Below are 21147 nucleotides of genomic sequence, written 5' to 3' on the forward strand. Positions count from 1 at the left end.
CGTTCTAAGGGAGTTAAGTAATGTAATAGACAGACCCCTATTTCTAATATTCAAGGACTCTATAGTGACAGGGTCTGTTCCCCAGGACTGGCGCAATATTCAAAAAGGGGACAAAAAGTGACCCGGGGAATTATAGGCCTGTTAGTTTAACTTCTGTTGTGTGTAAACTGTTTGAGGGTTTCCTAAGAGATGCTATTTTGGAGTATCTCAATGAAAATAAGTGTATGACTCCATTTCAGCATGGGTTTACAAGGGATCGGTCCTGTCAAACTAACCTGATCAGCTTTTATGAGGAGGTGAGCTCAAGACTGGATCGGGGTGAATCGCTGGATGTCGTATATCTTGATTTTTCCAAAGCATTTGATACGGTGCCACATAAAAGGCTGGTACATAAAATGAGAATGCTTGGGCTGGGGGAGAATGTGTGTATGTGGGTAAGTAACTGGCTCAGTGATAGGAAACAGAGGGTGGTTATTAATGGTACATACTCTGAGTGGGTTACTGTTGCTAGTGGGGTACCACAGGGGTCAGTTTTGGGTCCTATTCTTTTTAATATATTTATTAATGACCTTGTAGAGGGATTGTATAGTAAAGTATCAATCTTTGCAGACGATACTAAGCTCTGTAACGTGGTTAACACAATAGAGGACAGTGCACGATTACAAATGGATCTGCATAGGTTGGAGGCTTGGGCTGGGATGTGGCAGATGAGGTTCAACACAGATAAATGTAAGGTTATGCACATGGGGAAGAAAAATCCAGGCTGGGAATATGTATTAAATGGGAAAACACTGGGGACGACTGACATGGAAAAGGACTTAGGAGTTTTAGTTAACAGTAAATTTACCTGTAGCGACCAGTGTCAGGCAGCTGCTGCTAAGGCAAATAAAATCATGGGGTGCATCAAAAGGGGCATAGATGCCCACGACAAGGAAATAATTCTACCACTGTACAAGTCACTAGTCAGACCACACATGGATATAGTGGAGCTGGAGAGGGTTCAAAGACGGGCAACCAGAGTAATAAGGGGAATGGGAGGACTACAGTACCCAGAAAGATTATCAGAATTAGGGTTATTTAGTTTGGAAAAAAGACGGCTTAGGGGGGATTTAATAACTATGTATAAATATATAAGGGGACAGTACAGAGATCACTCCCAGGACCTATTTATACCCAGGACTGTATCTATAACAAGGGGACATCCTCTACGGTTGGAGGAAAGAAGGTTTCTACACCAGCACAGACGGGGGTTCTTTACAGTAAGAGCGGTGAGATTATGGAACTCTCTACCAGAGGAAGTGGTTATGGTAAACTCAATAAAAGAGTTCAAAAGGAGCCTGGACGTGTTTCTTGAAAGCAATAATATTACAAGTTATGGATATTAGATTAATAGGGACAGAACGTTGATCCAGGGATTTATTCTGATTGCCATATTTGGAGTCGGGAAGGAATTTTCCCCCTGGTATGGGGCAATTGGCGTCTGCTTCATAAGGGTTTTTTTGCCTTCCTCTGGATCAACACAGTAGGGACACAATATGTATATAGGTTGAACTTGATGGACTTTGGTCTTTTTTCAACCTTATGAACTATGTTACTATTGTTCTTAAATATTAACCCATAAAATACAAGCTAATACTGTATTATATAAATATATAAACTTAAAGGATTTTAAGCATTGTCTGTATTAAAACAAAATGTCTTTTGTGACATAATTCCAAACTTGGCACATTATCAAGAAAACTTAAGTGTACATAGTGTTCCTGCGTACACGGGGCATCTATACTTCATAAAGCATCCTATACTTTCAATACGTTCAGAGACCCCAATATTTAATTGGAAATGCATTCAATAAATGAGCAGTACATGTGTATATATTCAAGATCCAGATGCTATTTACTTCTTTAGTAAACAATCTGTCAATTTAGCCCTGTTGTGTTTTCAGGTTACCTTGGCAGTAACTGCACATGGTTGATTAGCTTTCATGTTTTGGAGCAGAAAAATGCATAAAATGTATCAGAGTATCACAATGTTATCACTGTCATGCCCTTGAACAAAAGCAATCTGTTTATTAAATTAAAAAATATTATTAGTCATGTTATCAACATATATTCACTTATATTCTCTTGGTCATACACATTTTGATCACATCAAAGCCATTTTAGGTAACTGTTTGCAACAGGTTGCCAAAGGCTCTGACTGTGGTCGGAAAAACAGATACAGTGCCAGGTTCCAGTGACAACCTGATGTGTAGAATGCCATGTTTACCAAAGCCTCCTTTGAATAGTACTCGGTTATAGATATGTTTCTATATGTGTACATGCATTAGGATTTTAGTCCACAATGCAGGTAAAGTAACATCTATCAGTATATATATGCATTGTACAATCTAAGGGGAGAATAAATTTGCATGGCCTGTATGTGCCAGAACAGGTATTATGCAAGGAAAGCTGGAACCAAAACAAATAATCAGAGTACGGAACATTGGCCGGCTGGAGTACAAGAGAGACAGTTTCTCAGCAGCTGAGTCACTGACTTTGTGCAGTCAATCAGCAGCCTCTCATATCCAAGAAGAAACAGGATACAGAACACAGTACTCCAGAAACACAGGGGAACCAGCAAAAGGTTAGCAATAAAAGTAGGAAGGAAAAGGACTAATAACGCAATAAATTAAACCACAATACTCAATACCAAGAATGGCTGCAAATGGTTGACAACCATAGATTCAAACCTGTGTGCCTAAGTAGCCCCCTTCTGACCTTTCCATCACTGTCGACGGTACCACTATCTCTCCTTCACCACAAGTCCTCTGCCTCGCAGTGACTCTTGATTCAAACTTATCTTTTTTTCCCTCACATCAAATCACTCTCTAAATCCTGCCACAAGCAACTGCGCAACATTTCCAAAATTCGTCCATTCCTGACTGCCAGCACCGCTAAATAACCAATCCACTCCCTTGTCTTCCCCAGTCTAGACTACTGTAACAACCTACTTACCCTCTCTCCCAACTATCCCCCCCTCCAGTCTGTCCTCAATACCTCTGCCAGACTTATCTATCTCACCCGACGCTCTGCATCTGCCGCACCCCTCTGCGAGTCCCTCCACTGGCTCCCCATCCATAGCAGAATTAAATTCAAATTACACATTCTATCCTACAAAGCTCTCACTATCACTGCTCCCCCCTACCTATCCTTCCTCATCAGCAAATATACTCCAGCCCGCCCTCTAAGATCCAACAATGACCTGCTTCTTGCATCTTCACTTATCACCTCCTCCCACGCCCCACTACAGGACTTCTCTTGCACAGCACCAACCCTCTGGAACTCTCTTCCCCGTGCTGTTCGACTCTCACCAACTCTATACTCCTTCAAACGGTCCCTAAAAACTTCTATTCAGGGAAACCTACCACTGACAAACATCAAAACTTCCCTCTCACCCACTTACAACCCTTATCTCGCCCCACATTAACATCATTCACTACCACGCAGTCCTCACCTCCTGTTTCTCATCCCTTATCCACCTAGATTGTAAGTTCCTGCGGGAACAGGGCCCTTCATTCCTCCTGTATCTGTATGTCAATTGTTGTATTGTACCTGTCATTATCTGTAACCTTTTCACCTTGTACAGCGCTGCGGAATCTGTCGGCGCTTTAGAAATAAAGAATAATAATAATAACAACAATAATAAACTTTTAGAATTTTAGAAACCTTGGCCTGACTGCAACCATCCAGCTATTTCTGGCGTCATGGTGGCTTTTGTGCAGGTGACAAGGATGGTCATCCCAGTTTCCTGAAATAATGTATGAGATAAATCTGGATTTTCCCAAAGTTTGTAAATAGTAAATATTTTAATATATATTTTAAGATCAGTGATTTTGAGATCAGCCTGCTTTAAGAAGGCATCACAGCAACTTCCAACCACCATGAAGCACAACTGAAACTGAGTGATTATGATGTTCCAGAATACATACTAGGATAAACATGCTCATAACAGAAGTCTATTTTTAGATTAACGTCTCTGTGGATTGGAAACATTTACAAGTTGTTTCATTCAAGAGGCATTTGAAGGCAGCAGTGCCATCTAGCAAATTATCTTTCCTGCATATACCATCAGTCTAGCGTACTGCCCAAGCATTCATAATGCAGTGTTTGTGAACATATGTATGAGAATCTAAGTGTTGTGACCACTATACTAATGCTAAAATAATAGTAACTAAGCATATATTATTATATTACCACTGCCATCAGTCTAGCGCACTGCCCAAGCATACATAATGCAGTGTTTGTAAACGTATGTATGATAATCTAAGTGTTGCGACTACTATACTAATGCTAAAATAATAGTAACTAAGCATATATTATATTACCAGTGCCAGGTTCAACAACTGTCAGCTTTTGTAGTTTATGTTCTCTCTCCCCATGTTTGCCTCTTTTGTCCTTGCTCACGCCCTGCTTTCTGCTATTATATTTAACATGGTTGCATCTGGTCAAACTCATTCTGTGCCCTATACCTTTTGCGTCAGGTCCAAGGGCTAGCCCTGTGTGTTTTGGCGACTTATTGTTTCCACGTTTTGCCAGTCTCTTTTGTTCTGTAGCCTTTAGCACATGTACCGTCTTGGCCAGGTCTGACTGTTTTTTCTGCCTTGATCCAATGATTCAGAACCTTTCTGCTCCAGGCAATTACAGAAAATATATTTAGCTGTTATTTATGGCACAAAGAGACTCTTATAAAAAAGCTGAAAATCTGAAAATAAATACAATAAAGTGAGTCTTTGATGAGAACTTTAAATGATATCTTTATTATCAGTTGTTATCGGGTAAAACAGACCCGGTAATACTATAAAGTAATCCATCATATAATTGAAGCCAGCTCAAAAAAATTACAGGGTAAATAATTAACCTTCATGCAATTAAACCCAGCCATCAAATATCATGGCCATTTTATGACTAATAACCTATTTGCTCGAATATAGGACAAGGTTTTTTCCCCACAGCAAATGCTCTGGAAAATCCCCCCAAATAGAGGTCTGACTACAAAACTGAGATCCAGATCCCCCGTAGCGCTGCAGGGGACCTGGATCCTCCTCTCTGGCAGCCGGTGAACGTCTGCATGATCCGTGCAGACAACCTCCGCCAATACCCGATAAACAATTTAGAAATATCAGCACAAAAAATCTCATATCAACTGCCAGGCACGGTGGTGGAGGGGTGAAGATGTGGGCTTGTTTTGCAGCCACAGGATCTGGGAGGCTTGCAGTCATGAACCATTCTGTATACCAAAGTATTCTATAGCTAAATGTGAGGCCATCTGTCTGACCGATAAAGCTTGGCCGAATGATGTGAGAAACTGATAAAGCCATGCAGAAAACAATTTCTTCAAGTTTTTTCTACAAGCTACTAAGGTGTGCTTGATTTTAACACATGGTCGAATAAATAATATGTCATCTGAGGTTCTATTTACCTAATTTTTAGGCCTGCTAAGGAACAGATGATTGTTATGTCCTGATATGTAAAACCATAAAATTTAAAGAGGGTGTAGTTTCTTCTTCACACAACTGTATATAATAAAATAACTTTTTAGTGCTCTAGAGATTGCTAACAACTTATAATAAATTAGCATTTTAATGTGATCTGCAACAACATTAGGCTCAGAGTTACAGTGAAACTTTGCTTCTAATACAAATACCAATTTGTTGACCAAATGCATTGTGTCAGGCTTAATAATTACAGTAAACATTGGTATATTAAAAAAATATCCATTCTCTATGAGCATGCATATCTTCCAATCATTAATAGAACATTGTTTGGTATTTACTTTGGCATCTCTGTTGTTGACTTGAGAAAGAAAACATGAATGCCTGAACCAAACGTAATTAAAGGAAAGTTCCACAAAATATTTCAGTTATGTAGTGACTTACCAACTGTGTTCTTTTGTTAAATGGGAGAAAGTGGTTTGGATGTAACAGGGCAATGAATACATTGAGGGATGTCCACATGCATAAGGACCTAGCATTTTGGGGCTAGAAAATACGCTTATGTGTTTCCTGACCCTATTAGTCAGCATCTATTGTTGCATTACACAGATACTACCGTTCAAAAGTTTGGGGTTGCTTAGAAATGTTCTTTTTTAAAAGAAAAATAAATCCTATCCATTAAATGGATCAGAAGTGCATATAAGTATTTAGACTGATACAGCTTTAAGTAAAGTTGCCCATTTTAATCTTGCATTGGACATTTTCCATAGAGGATAATGCAACACACATTTCTTGCATAGCAATGCACATACAAGGACATAAAAGTAAAATCTCATAATAAAATGTTTTAAAGTGTTCTGACAACTTTGGAAACTAGTCTAAATCTGGATAACTTGGATATAGATTACCTCTTTTCTATCACTAGTAAAACTAAGCATGAAAATCTAGACATAAAACTGATTATTTTCTATAGAATCAAGATGCTCACGTTGCTCAGATTTGTTCTGAATGCATACAAATGTTATAGATGTACAGAAGGTTAAACCAGAAAATACTTTGCAAACTCTATATGGTTTTAACCATATTTTTATAGTAACAATGTAGATGTTAACTGTCCAGTGTGCATAAAAAATACTGTAAAAACAATAAGCATTTCTTAAGGGTCATTCTAGCTTATTTTTAGAACTCAGTTTCCCTTTATAGCATCTGAATCCAGGGGACAGTGCAATGAAAGGCAGATCTATTATCTGTATTATATACAATATAAAGACAGGCTTTAGGATTCTTTACTTTGAACAATTCACTGAATGAGAAATTGATTTTAATGAAATCTGAAATAACCAACTAAATTCCCCAACTGAACAAAAGATACAAGAGAATGAATCCACAGGCAAGTTATTTAAATATTGAAAATGAACCACTGCAATTACTTTAATGGCCCATGGTTTATACAATTCACAGCTACCCCCACCTCTGAAGCAATTTCAGACCCATGCATTCGATCTGACGTATGCTTAAGGAACATTGTTATGGAGGGGGAGGGGTAAAGGTACCTCAACATTAAATCATTGGTGATAGCTACTAGTATCACATTTATTCAAAAGAAAGCACACAAAAATGTAAGGCTATACACTTATAATATAAAGTGAAACATAAAGACATCATCCGTGTTGTAGATTTTTTTTTTTAGTTGGCCGCTGTCCAAGGCCCCTGCATTCTGTATGGCAAAGTCTCCTTCAGTCCCTAATCCAGCAATCAGTCATTTTGAGGGGGGACACTGGGATGGCAAATGAAGGATGGTGGCCGTGGACGTAGGTTGTAGGGGAGACTAGGGCACTGTGTGGGGTCAGGCTTAGGACAACACCTAATATATCACTGTCGCTTTCATGTGCCTTCTCCACCTCAATGTACGCCTTAGGATTGAACCCTGTAGCCCTCTGCTAGCATGCTGATGGCACACTGGTATTCTTTATCAAACAAACTTACCTCTAACTGTTTCATAGCAAATGTTGAGCCATCCTGCTCCAAGTTTGCAAATATTTCTTCTACACTGTTTGCAGAGAACAGACTGCAAAAGAGACAAAGGAGGAGATCACATGACATTCCATGTGTTATATTTAGTAGATGCATACTATGGTATATAAAGACGATGTACAGTCGATTTTGTTCCCTTGAAAATAAGTTACTTTACTGAGAAGGTGTTTGATAAGTGGAACAAACTTCTGGCAGTGGTGTTCAAGGTTAACACAGTCAGGGGATTTCAATATGCATGGGATAAGCATACACCTATGCTGAATCTAAGACACCAGGAAAAATGGGCAGACTATAGAGGCCAAACAGTTCTTATCTACCACCGAAATCTGTGTTTCTATATTTCAGAGTGGAGTAGAGTCCTAATTACAAATCACAATGATATTAATGAATTATTGTGGTACAGGCTGTGGGCTAAGCTAATAACATGAATGAAGTCAAACAACAGCTACAGGGACAGCGTAGGTTGGCCCTGCTTTGTTACAGGGGCCACAAGTCTTTAAAATGAACAAGCTGGTATGAGTGATTACAAACTGAACTGATGCTTTTTTGTTTCAATAGAAAAATACATGCAGTACTGTGTGAAGGTCTTAGGCAGGTGCGAAAAAATGCTGTAAAGTAAGAATGGTTTCAAAAAATAGACATGTCAATAGTTTATTTTTACCATTTAACAAAACGCAAAGGGAACGAAAAGTAGAAAAATCTAAATCAAAGCAATACCATATTTGCTCGATTATAAGATGACCCCCCAAATCTGAATATTAATTTAGGAAAAAAAGAAAAAGCCTGAATATAAGATGACCCTATAGGAAAAAAGTTTTACGAGTAAATGTTAATTCATCTAAACTATTTTTTTTTTTAATAAAAGCTATGCTTGAGAAAACTCTGTCAGAGATCAGAGTTCCCCGCACCGGTGCGGGGAACTCTGATCTCTGACAGCTGGGGAAGGTCTGCGCGATGGACGCAAACAACCTCCGCTGCTAGCCATACCTCCTTCCTGCTGCAGCGGAAGTTGTCTACGCGAATCGCGTAGACATCTACACGCTGCCCCAGCTACACAATGGGGACTCAGAAGTACCGGTAAGTGGGGCGGGGGAGACAGGAGGATCCAGGTCCCCTGCAGCTGCGGGGGATCTGGATCTTAGTCGTCTTATAGTCAGACCTATTTGAGGTCTGATTATAAGACGACCCCGATTATAAGACGAGGGGTATATTTCCAGAGCATTTGCTCTGAAAAAAAACTCGTCTTATCATCGAGCAAATACGGTATTTGGTGTGACCACCTGTTGCCTTCAAAACAGCAATCAATATTTCTAAGTACACTAGCACAAAGTCAGGGATTTTGTAGACATATGGTTAGGCGTACGATACCAAACAGGTGCTAATGACCATCAATTTAAAATGCAGGTTGAAACTCAATCATTAACTGAAAAAATAACAGCTGTGTGGGAGGAATGAGGGAGCATTGAGTGAAGAACAGCCAAACTCACTAACAAGGTGAGGTTGCTGAAAACAGTTTGGTGTGAAAAGTCATACACCATGGCAAGACTGAGCACAGCAACAAAACACAAGTTACACTGCATCAGCGAAGTCTCTCCCAAGCATTTGTTTTATGCCAATGCTGAGCTGATAACACTGCTGGACATCCTGCAATTATGAAGGGAAGTAAGCATGATGTGTCTTTCATTTGCTGAACTGTTTCATAGGCCAACCACTGCATCTACGGTCCTCAACATTACTGTGAGTTTCTTTAAAAGATCTTGGACAGAAAGCCTGGAAATCCTTCACATTTCTGTCTGGGAGCATCTGCTCATAGATGCTTCCACTTCACAATAACAGCACTTACAGTGGACAAGGGCAGAAAATTCACTACTTGTGGCAAAGTTAGTATTCTACGACAGTACCAAGTGTAAAATCTTCAAGATTTTCAGTACTACTCATTGTACCGCCAATGACTGTCTATCGGGATGACATGCCTATATGCTTGATCTTATACACTTAGCAATAGCTAATGGCTGAAACAGCTAAACTCTATAATTAGCAGGGATATCCACATACTTTTGGTCATTTGATGCCTGTAAATCATTTCAGCAGCATCTGAAAATGTTTTTTTAGCGTATGCTTCCCTTTTTGAATTTTTAAAGAACCCTTCATTCAGCCCATTGACTAGGATTCTTTATCCATTCAATTTTAGATGTCTTTTCTTCATCGAGGTCTAATCCCATGTTATTAGTAAATCAGACTTCTTTTTGTTGGACACACATTATACATATTAAGGTAATCTAACAATGGATAATTTCAGAGTCTTTCCTATAGCAAAAGATTGTGAAAGATTGAAATGAGGCTTTTAGAGGCTACACAAGTCTACAACTATTGGATCAATACAATTTATAAAGAATATATAACTAAAAGAATAGTTAATAAACATAACACAGTGGGACTTGAGGATGGATAGTAGGGTGACCACATCAGCCATGTTTTTCAAGAGACACACAATTTTTACATATTGCTGACCAACCCAGATAAAGTCCTGCCCTGCAGTATGGAGGATGTATAACTGACTAATTGGTTCGCTTCCATGAGTCTATAAATTCCACATACTTTAGGGCAGCACTTTACCTGTGCTGGTCAATAATATGAAACACGTACACGTGTCCTGGTAAACACGGCCGATGTGGTCACCCTACTTGACAGTGGGTCTATTATGAATAGATTTTTCCAGTCAGTTTAGAGACAACAGTTTAACACCAAATCACAGACACGTTTAAGGAAGCAGAACTAGGAGTTTCTGACCAGTCCTACTTTGAGCTGTGGGAAAACACAATAAAAAAAAAATCTATTATCAGCTGTTACAGAAATTGAACCAAAAGTCTATAAAGTCAGCATTTACAATCACTTTTATACTCCTCTCAGGAAAAAAGTATTGATAATAGAGATGATAAAATCCTACCGCCTGACAGCTGATTATTTATCTCCCAACAGGCAATTTGTTTTCCAAGAGACAGCTTTGCATACGTGCTCCATAAAGCAGAACATTGTGTACGCCAATGACGTGCATTTAGGTACATGGCTTTTATGATCGCTCCAGCTTCTGCCCAGCTTGCAGGCATTTTTACTAACATGTATCAGGAAGCCCTTACATTTTCTTGTTAACAGACTAACATTCCCTGCAACCATTTCCCCCATCCTGCAGATTTATGAAGGACTAATGCATAACCATTGTCTGAGTATTTTCATCAGATGTCCGTGGATGTTATTTACTAGAACATAATGTTTAAATTTTATGTATTCAAGGACACTTTTGTCTCTTTCTCCCCGTTCATGCCTCAAGATAGTCAAGGCTATATTTCTATTCACAACACAACACTCCTAAGCATAAAAGTCACTGGACACCACTAAAAATAAAAAATAAAATAAAAAAATCAATGGCTGTGGAGGCAGAAAAGACAGAAAACGGTCAGGGGAAGTGGCATGGAGTTGGTAAAAGTGAATGGTGTGACCAGTAAGCCTCTTTTCCTGCCCACAAACAAAAGGTTCTCTAGCCCCATAGCTTTTCTGCTTTATTGAAAACCCAGCCGTGTATATAGCTATATGCCATCTCTATTCCTACTCCAAATGAAAATAAAAATTACCATTTGTACTTTAAAGCTGCAACAAATGGTGTTACAACACTGACCTCAATATTCATTCATGTGTGTGATTTATGTGTCAATATATGATGTGTGTATGTAGTATGGGATGAAAAAATATCAGCAATGTTACTTTATTAACGAGCAGAAACTATTTTTACCTATATGCCGAAGTAGCAACCCTTGCCTACATAGATTTTATTCGTACCGTTTCAGTTTGCTATAATCCCAGTAGCTAGTTGTTTAAAAGGATTCTCAAGCCATCACAACAATGTAAATGCAGTATGCAATGATACCTTTGTTATTGGACTAACATTATACTTAAAAGAAAAGCTTTCAAGAGTTTTCCTCTCTTGTTCGGGTGCTTCTTTATGTGAGTATATGCAGTATCTGCCATAGTAATGCAGATTGGATTATCTGTATTACACCAGTAGACACGATGGCAAAATACTAGACTATTGAAATGTGCAATGATAAATTTTTAATGGACGAACTAATAATAAAAATAAAAATAAAAAAAAGCTTTCAAGAGTTTTCCACTCAGGTATTGCTTCAGACCTGACAAAGAGGAAAGCTTTTCTTTCTAGTTTACAAATCAGGAAAAAACAGTATTATAGGGGTTACTCAGAGCGCCGGTGTTTGCTGAAGTTGCAAACACTGGCGACAAACTGTGGCTTTACAAAAACACCAGTGAAGCCTACCTCTCCCCTGATATGTCTTTTGTGAAATTTGTCGCCCTTGCAACAACGGCAAGTTCCACCATTGTTTTGAACTTCGGCAAACACCAAGGCTCTGTGAATAATCACCTACTTTTCATATAAACATTAAAGAGTAAATAACATAATACCTTAACTTTTCCACTTAACCCCCTTGATGACAGTTGACGGTGCGGGCACGTCATGGCTCCATGCAAGGTCTCACATGATCATGAGAATGGTGAGGAATCGGTTCAGAACTACACGGGAACATCTTGTCAATGATCTCAAGGCAGCTGGGACCATAGTCATCAAGAAAACAATTGGTAACACACTACGCCGTGAAGGACTAAAATCCTGCAGCGCCCCCAAGGTCCCCCTGCTCAAGAAAGCACATGTACAGGCCCATCTGAAGTTTGCCAATGAACATCTGCATGATTCAGAGGAGAACCGGGTGAAAGTGTTGTGGTCAGATGAGACCAAAGTCAAACTATTTGGCTGGCTGTCTTTAAAGACTTGGAGAGGAGAAGTGGGGCAAAATCCCTCCTGAGATGTGTGCAAACCTGGTGGCCAGCTACAAGAAACGTCTGACCTCTGTGATTGCCAACAAGGGTTTTGCCACCAAGTACTAGGTCATGTTTTGCAAAGGGGTCAAATACAAATCAATTTATAATTTATTTGAAATGCGTTATTCTGGATTTTTTTGTTGTTATTCTGTCTCTCAATGTTCAAATAAACCTACCATTAAAAGTATAGACTAATCATGTCTTTGCATGTACGGGCTTTGTCGTGAAGTGGTTAAAATGGAACCACAGATGGAACTTTCTCTTAAATTATAATCACAAAGAGGGCCAAAGTGAGCACAATATAATTATTTTTCATTTTGTCCACCATGATTTACTTTTTTCTATACCGCACATTTCACATTCACCATTAATTCTACCTTTAACCCCTTAACGACAAAGCCCGTACATGTACGGGCTGCCGTTAAACAGCTGCATCGCCACGGTCGCTGCGTTTTCACCACGATCAGCGGCTTTGCAGGATCCACGGAAGCCTCACAAGTGAGGAAAGCCAAAACAGCTTAGGAAGCGATTCCGATCTGGGTGTATCGGAAGCGCTGCAGCCAGGTACCACTGGCCAAGGGTGCCGCCCGCTCAAAAGGCAAGGGGGCCGAACCGTCCCAAATCCGCGACACAGTAGCGTTGGGTGCCATCCCCGGAGAAACGAGAAAACCCCTCTCCAAACCCGGGTTACCAGCTATAGGGGTTAACGGCGATGGAAAAGAAGAGAGTGTGCCTCTGATTCGCCTCCTCCGCCAAATCCCCCAGGAATCTTTGACAAAGGGATTTGAGCTAAGGGTGGACTGGAGAACCTCGGGCTGAAGCCCCATGCAACTAGAAAGGGGAATCCGCGAGCCAAACTGCTCCATCTCGACCCATATCTTGGAAGCAGGGCAAAACCTCCACTCGAGGAAACGTAACAAATGAGTAGCACAATAATAGCCGAAAAAGTCAGGTAGGGAGAGGCCCCCCTTATCCTTTGGACGCGTAAGCACCTTATAGCTAAGCCTATGGCGACCACCTTTCCAGACGTACCCAGTCACCAGAGCCCGAAGCTCCAGAAAGAAAGACCTTGGGACGGTTACCAGCAATGTCTGGAAGAGGGATAGGACTCTTGGGAGAACATTCATTTTTATCACGTTAGCGCGACCGTGCCAAGACAGGTGTGGGAAACTCCAATGATCGAGATCAACCCGCAGTTGCTGTAAAAGCCTAGGGAAGTTGGACTTGTATATCGTTGTGAGATCTCTCGGGAGAAAAACACCCAGGTACTTGATATATTCCCGACACAACCTGTATGGGAACGAGGCACTCACCGCACATGTGTCCGCCGCGGACAAGGACACATCCAAGACCTCAGATTTGTCAGCATTAATCTTAAAATGAGATAGGGAACCATAAAATTCTCAACGCATCATGTATGTGCGGGAGAGAGATAACCGGTTGTGAAATCGAAAAGAGTAGGTCAAACTAAGCAGCTAGCTAAAACAGTGTTCTTATATTTACATTATTGTAATCATCCATATGCTACAACCATAAAACTCGGGTGCTTTCTATACATTTTTCCGTTTCTGAGCACACAAAACCACACACTCATGGCACAAATATCTCCAGTGCTATGTGCAGCAATGCACACACTGCCATCCTCTGCCACTGACCTTATTGCTTTTACATAGGTAAGTTACATAGGCTGAAAAAAGACATGCGTCCATCAAGTTCAGCCTTTCCTATATCTGTTAATTTGTTGCTGTTGATCCAAAAGAAGGGAAAAAACCCAGTTTGGCTCTTTCCAATTTTGCACTAACCAGGGAAAAAAATGGCAGTCAGATTTCTCCTTGGATCCATAAGCCGTTTCCCCATAATTAAAGATTATCTTCCTGAATATTATGTTTTTCCAAGTATTCATCCAGTTGTTGTTTAAATGTCTGTACAGACTCTGATAAAACTACCTCTGCAGGCAGAGAATTCCACATCCTTATAGTCCTAACTGAGACCTTATTGCTTTACTGAAGGACATACAGAAACAGGTACAGCTTGCTATACAGTCTGTGTTAGGTAAGCACACTTCTCCATAGTGTAACAACCCATTGAGAAGCAGGATTGTCCAATGGGCAGGCCTTGGCCAGAATATGCCGCTGGCCCTATGTGTTGTGCTGTCAGTGTCAAAGACTTGCATCTGTAACATCTATGGTATTACCTGTTTATCTTGTCCAGGTGTTCTGCAAGCACAAATGGCTCATTCTCCACAGCATCACTCTGCACGAAAGAAACAAGTCAAATATTTGAATATTTTGCTCCACCCAAATTACGTAAAAAATATAATTACTATTAATTCTGTAAAATGTATGTGTGTGTGTATTTACTAATATATATATATATATATATATATATATATATATATATATATAGTCCATAGAGGTAAATACCACCTCAGATTAACAACAAAACATCACATATTACACCATGTCATGATTTTGTCCCACTCTCATCATTGTCCTGTTGTACGATCCAATTTCGGCCAAGCTTTAGATGTCGGTCAGATGGCCTCACATCTGACTCTACAATACTTTGGTATACAGAGGAATGCATAGTCTACTCAAAGACTGCAAGGTTCCCAGGTCCTGTGGCTGCAAAACACGCCCAAATCATCACCCATCCACCATTGTGCGTGACAGTTGGTGTTTTTGCCGATATGCTGTGTTTGTTTTTTTGCCAAACATGGCACTGTGGATTATGGCCAAACATTCACTTTGATCTCGTCTGTCCAAAGGACATTGTTCCAGATGTCTTGTGGTTTGTTCAGATTCTTTGCAAACCTAAGCCGCACATGTTCTTTTTAGAGAGAAGAGGCTTTCTCCTGGCAACCTTTCCGAACAAGCCATACTTGTTCAGTCCTTTTCTTCTAATAGTACAGTTAAAAACTTAAAGGCCGAGGCCTGTAGGGTCTGAGATATAACTTGAGTTTTTTGCAATTTCCCTGAGCATTGCACGATCTGACCTTGGGGTGAATTTGCTGGGATGTCCACTCCTAGGAAGATTGACAACTGCCTTGAGTGTTTTCCACTTTTGAATAATTTTTCTCACTGTAGAAAGACGGACTTTAAATTGTTTGGAAATTGCATTATAACCATTCCCAGGTTGGTGACCAAAAACAATTCTCTAAGATCACTGATGTCTTTACTCCTAGGCATTGTGTTAACACACACACCTGAATGCTCCAGACCAGCAAACTGCTAAAACTCTGGCTTTTATAGGTGGTCACACTTGCCGACGATCAATTTATCGAGGGCATTAGGCTAGCAGCACCTATCTGCTACTTAGCAGATTAATTCCTATGGAAGCAGTAAGAGCTACTTTTTCCACACATGGCTTCTCCATTTTAACTTTATTTTTGTTGAATAAATCATGACACAGTGTAATATGTTATGTGTTGTTGTTTATCTGAGGCTGTGTTTGCCTGATTTTTAGACCTGCTAATGAGCAGATGATTGTTATTATGCCCTGATATGAAAAAACATAGAATTTATTTTTCACACAACTGTATATATACACACTTAAGGTTGTGGCCAAAAGCTTTGAGAATGACAAGTATTGGTCTTCACAAAGTTTGCTGCTTCAGTGTTCTTATATATTTTTAGCAGATACTATGGCATACTGGGGTATAAGCATTTCAAAAGTGTCAAAGGCTTTTATTGACAATTACATTAAGTTTATGCAAAGAGTCAATATTTGCTTCAAGACCTCTGCAATCCACCCTGGCATGCTGTCAGTTAACTTTTGGGCCACATCCTGACTGATGCCAGCCCAGTCTTGCATAATCAATGCTTGGAGTTTGTCAGAATTTGTGGGTTTTTGTTTGTCTACCTGTCTCTTGAGGATTGACCACAAGTTCTCAATTGGATTAAAGTCTGGGGAGTATCGAGGCCATGGACCCAAAATTTCGATGTTTTGTTTACAGAGCCACTTTGTTATCACTTTTGCCTTATGGTTCGTCACCAAACTGTTCTTGGATGGTTGGGAGAAGCTGCTCTTGAAGGATGTGTTGGCATCATTCTTTATTCATGGCTGTGTTCTTAGCCTACTCCCTTGGCTGAGAAGCAACCCCACACATGAATGGTCTCAGGATGCTTTACTGTTGGCATGACACAATACTGATGGTAGTGCTCACAGTAGCACTTCTCGAGATAAGCTTTTTTTCTGGATAACCAGAAACATGGGAAAGGGGATTCATCAGAGAAAATGACTTTACCCCACTCCTCAGCAGTCCAATCCCTGTACCTTATGCAGAATATCAATCTGTCCCTGATGTTTTTCCTGGAAAGAAGTGGCTTCTTTGCTGCCCTTCTTGACACCAGACCATCCTCCAAAAGTCTTTGCCTAACTGTGCATGCAGATGCCCTCACACCAGCCTGCTGCCATTCCTGAGCAAGTTCTGCACTGGTTGCGCCCCAACCTCTCAGCTGAATAAACTTTAGGAGATGGTCCTGGCGCTTGCTGGACTTTCTTGGGTACCCTGACACATTCTTCACAACAATTTAACCTCTCTCCTTGAAGTTCTTAATGATCCAATACATGGTTGATTTAGGTGCAATCTTACTAGCAGCAATATCCCTGCATGTGAAGCATTTTTTGTGCAACGCAATGATGACAGCACGTTTCCATTGCAGGTAACCATTTTTAACAGAGGAAGAACAATGATGTCAAGCACCACACTCCTTTTAAAACTTTAGTCTGTTATTCTAACTCAATCAGCATAGCAGTGGACTGATCTCCAGCCTTGTCCACATAAACACTCCCACCTGTGTTAACAAAAGAATAATTGACATGATGTCAGCTGGTCCTTTTGAGGCAGGGCTGAAATGCAGTGGAAATGTTTTTTCTGGGATTTAATTAATTTTCACGGGAAAGAGGGACTCCATTCTGGAGTATATGCAAATTGCCATCATCTAAACTGAGGCAGCAGACTTTGTGAAAATTAATATTTGTGTCATTCTAAAAACTTTTGGCAATGACTGTACAGACACATATTGGAATGTCACTTTCAGAAACCCAGAAGACTGTCAGGGATAGATCAGTGCCAAGAACTGGCCTTTTCACTGCTCTTTCCTCTCCAGTAACATTTGATTCAAACATGACATTTCTTTGCACATGACGTGTGCAAAGTGTGGACTGTCTGTGCTACATTTAAACCATATCATGATGGGTACCTTTTTCTGATAATTGTCCAGCACACTGGCAACTTCATCTTTAGAAGGACATTTCAAGGTGACAAGATCTTTCTCAAGAGAGGAAATCTTTGGATAAATAAAAAGAAAGACTTAAGCAAGTGCAGATGATGTGTGCAACATAAAATTGTAGAAATGTGTGGGGAAAAAAAACCTATTATAAACCAGAGCTGAAAATCAATAATATATCTCTAATGTAGCCTAATGAAAAAGGATCTCTGAATCACATTGCAAGGGTTTTTTAGTATCCCAATGCAAAGTGTAGTTTTGTCATCTTCTGTTCTGTTAGTGACGTGGTAGACCAAGCACATTTCTACCAAGACAGACTAATAATAATTCCCTCCATGTATAGTCATTATGGGAGCCAAGTTATGAAATCTCAGTCTCATACCTAGGCCTACCATAACATACTGATTCTAAGGGAGAAGGGAAGAAGAGACTTGCGCAGATGAAGGCATGGTTCTCCCTCCCAGATTTGGTCTCCACAAGATGCAGGGGTGCAAGGTGGAACTAAAGGCCCAGTTGGAGCTGCACCCCTCCCAAGCCCTGTAGTTATGCCAAGGATGAAAACCATGGTAAAACTACTGCGATGTACACGGGAATGCTGTATATGATAAGAAAGGCTGCAAAGCGCAAACTAAAGATTATGATAGACTTTTTGGGGGCTTTCTTGATAAAGGGGCCTGCCTCAAAAGAAGGTCTGTGTTACATTAAAATAATAACACATTCACATATTTCTGTGTGCTTCTTTTTTCCGCATTCTTGATTCTAAGGTATCAAAGATTTTGGGGCTGCTATCTTTTCAAATTAATTGTGTGTTGGGTTTTCATCTTTATCTCAGACTGCTAAATAAAACTCACAGTAATCTTAAATCACTAACTGTGGTAAACAACATCATCACCAACTCCTTGATGCTCCTTAGGAAACCTATGTGACTTTCCCTTTAATGTGTCAAGTACAACATACCTTTGATGACGCCACAAAGTGAGTTGCAATTCCAGCCTTCTGAACATCTCTTCCCTTTAGTCTAAACCCAGTAAGGGCAATATATAGGCCGATTTTACCAGGAAGGCGAGGCAAAAAATACCCCCCGCCGACATCAGGAAACAGTCCTTTATATAAAAAAAAATAATTTAACAAAATCAAAATACACAAAACATTGCTACTTGCCAAGTTCAGATTGAATCAGCCTAGTCTTAATGCAATTACTTGTTTGTCCCAGAGACTAGCTGTGCCTACTCCAATTTCTGGGGAAAATGCTTTCAGAGCGATGCCACTATCCTGTTATAACATAAATGCCAGATTTGGACATTCGCCTCCATTAGCTGTCAATCCTGACACTACTACTGGGATCAGCAAGCATGGCTCCACAGCCTTACTGACACTTTTTGATAAGCAAGGCAGTGGAGCCATACTTGCTGATCACAGTAGTAGAAGTACATGGGAGAGCAGATGAAAAAAATCTATATATATTTTTAAGTACCCCAGCAGCACAAGTAAAAAAAATTACATTTTTAAAAAAGCTGCCTGCAAACCCCTTACAGCAGTAGTAGAAAATAGTATGCTATAGGGTAATATGTAAGGGATGGATGTGGCATAACACATATGCACGTGGGTATTACTGTGATCAAGGAATGTTGCAGAATATAAATTAGGTTAGTTGTTCACCAGTGGCATCTACTGTGTAGAAGAAATTCTATGCAAAATTACTTAAAGTCTTTATATAATGTCTTATTTTAGTACAGGGGTTTTTTTTGTTTTTTATATATTACCATTATTACTTTTTCTTTGTGTGTTTCCACAGTTTAAAAGGAAAGCACTATTTAGGGTACTACAATTTTGATTACCAAGAGTCTATGTTGATGTTATAACTATATATCCTTTACCCTTCCTTTGTACAATATCCATTTTTAAGTAGGTAGGTATTATTGGTAAGTTGACTCAACGTGATTTACTGATCTGAGGCATCACACCCCTCTTCACACCCATACTGCGGGCAATAAAATAGACAATGGACTTTTAACCACTTAAAAGGATATGAGGATTTGCAAACCCATAACACAATAGTGCATTTTTGATCTTGATTACTTTTATTTGTTTTTAAGTACTTATAGTATAGCTTCTGGTATAAAATCTTTTTTGTTGTTGGACATACTAATTGAAGTGGGCGATAAACATTTACATGTGACCTTATTTGAAGTACTTGGCGCAGCACAGTAAGGTCATCACATTTGGAAAATGATTTATCTGATGACATGCCAAAATGTTCATTATAATCACTATTGAACTGCTTCAACCCAGAAAGCCTTCAGAGCACTTTTCAGAACAGAGAAGAAGAGGGTCAACAGGGCATAATTAAGACGTCCAACCCAGAATTCTAGTCGGTCAAGAAAAATAAGCTTTTCTATCTAATGAAAAAAAAAGTATGAGAACAGGATGAAACAAAAAATTAAACCCAACACTGCAAAAAAAAAACCATTTATTGTTTATTTAAAATGAAAACTTATATTATAAGGGTTTTCCATTTTTGATTCACTGATTTTAAAACAAAGATTTTAGTCTGTGTATACAAATAACCAAGATGCTTTTTAACCTGACCCAGGTTACATTTGTTAAAATGAGGGATAAAGTAAGAAAACAGGGCGCATACTAAAAATAATGCATTATTTTCTATTACTCATTTGGAGATGCTCTAAGATCAAAGGGCTTTGCAAGCATCTCAGATCTATATTACTTTAAGGTTGTTTTCATTTTTTAATCAGCGTTTTTGGATTATTTCTTCTTTCATCACTGTTCTGCAAAGAGTTATTATACACCTGCAAATGGATGCATGTATGTTATCTAAAACATGCTATGGTTCCCATAGTTGAACTGCCAGCAAATACACTCGAGTAAACCTCCGACTAAAATATGAACTGATTATCCAATGGATTACCAGTTGCAAATCATGTATACCTTACCTTATTAATTCATTTTTGTTCAGAACTGGCTAGCCCATTGAAGCTCTGCCAGACCAAAAATACTTTAAATTTGCTCTCCTTCACTACCATCTTTCTTCTTTCCATCACTCTCTATCTCACACTCTCTCTTCTCAGTCTCTTCTCTTTGCCTACTTTTTGGATTTTCCTTAGAAAAAAATCAAGCAGGCCCCCCATGACACATAAACAGCCCTTTCCCCAGCAAACTATCCAGTTCCCCTCCAGCTATGCATAAAACACTATAAGGCAGCCCATCCCCTAAGTACACAACACTATCCGATAACCCCACTATGTGGTACCTCCCCGACACAAGATCAGACTGCACACAACATCCAGCAGTACTTTTCCTCCTTGCGTATATCACAATCGACCATCCCCTCTTATCCTGATGTGGCAGCCCCTCACCTCCTTGCACACAACATCACAGTGGCGACCTGTCTCCTTCCTCCGTTATCCAAAAGATTGGTGTGAATTATTTAGCTCCGAGTGGGACATACAGGTTCAACTATAGTGCACTTCACTTTAAGCCCTGTCCCACACTGACACTACAGCTAGC

The 21147-nt window shown here is 39.7% G+C and overlaps 1 protein-coding gene across 1 annotated transcript in view; it reads right to left on the bottom strand.

The window, feature by feature from the left end:
• LOC149290631 (3-hydroxyisobutyryl-CoA hydrolase, mitochondrial-like) overlaps nt 1–21147 on the bottom strand; it is a 60985-nt gene that overhangs the window by 8851 nt on the left and 30987 nt on the right. Inside the window, exons 8-11 of the mRNA XM_089488433.1 lie at nt 18580–18725; nt 17596–17682; nt 14586–14644; nt 7457–7538 (exon numbers count right to left, since the gene is read on the bottom strand). Of these exons, the coding sequence (XP_089344559.1) occupies nt 7457–7538; nt 14586–14644; nt 17596–17682; nt 18580–18725 (374 nt within the window). The remainder of the gene's footprint in view (nt 1–7456; nt 7539–14585; nt 14645–17595; nt 17683–18579; nt 18726–21147) is intronic.

This window comes from Sceloporus occidentalis, unplaced genomic scaffold (assembly GCF_023333645.1).
Source record: "Sceloporus occidentalis isolate IW3139 unplaced genomic scaffold, rSceOcc1.0.p SCAF_38, whole genome shotgun sequence".
Classification (NCBI taxonomy): Eukaryota; Metazoa; Chordata; class Lepidosauria; order Squamata; family Phrynosomatidae; genus Sceloporus; species Sceloporus occidentalis.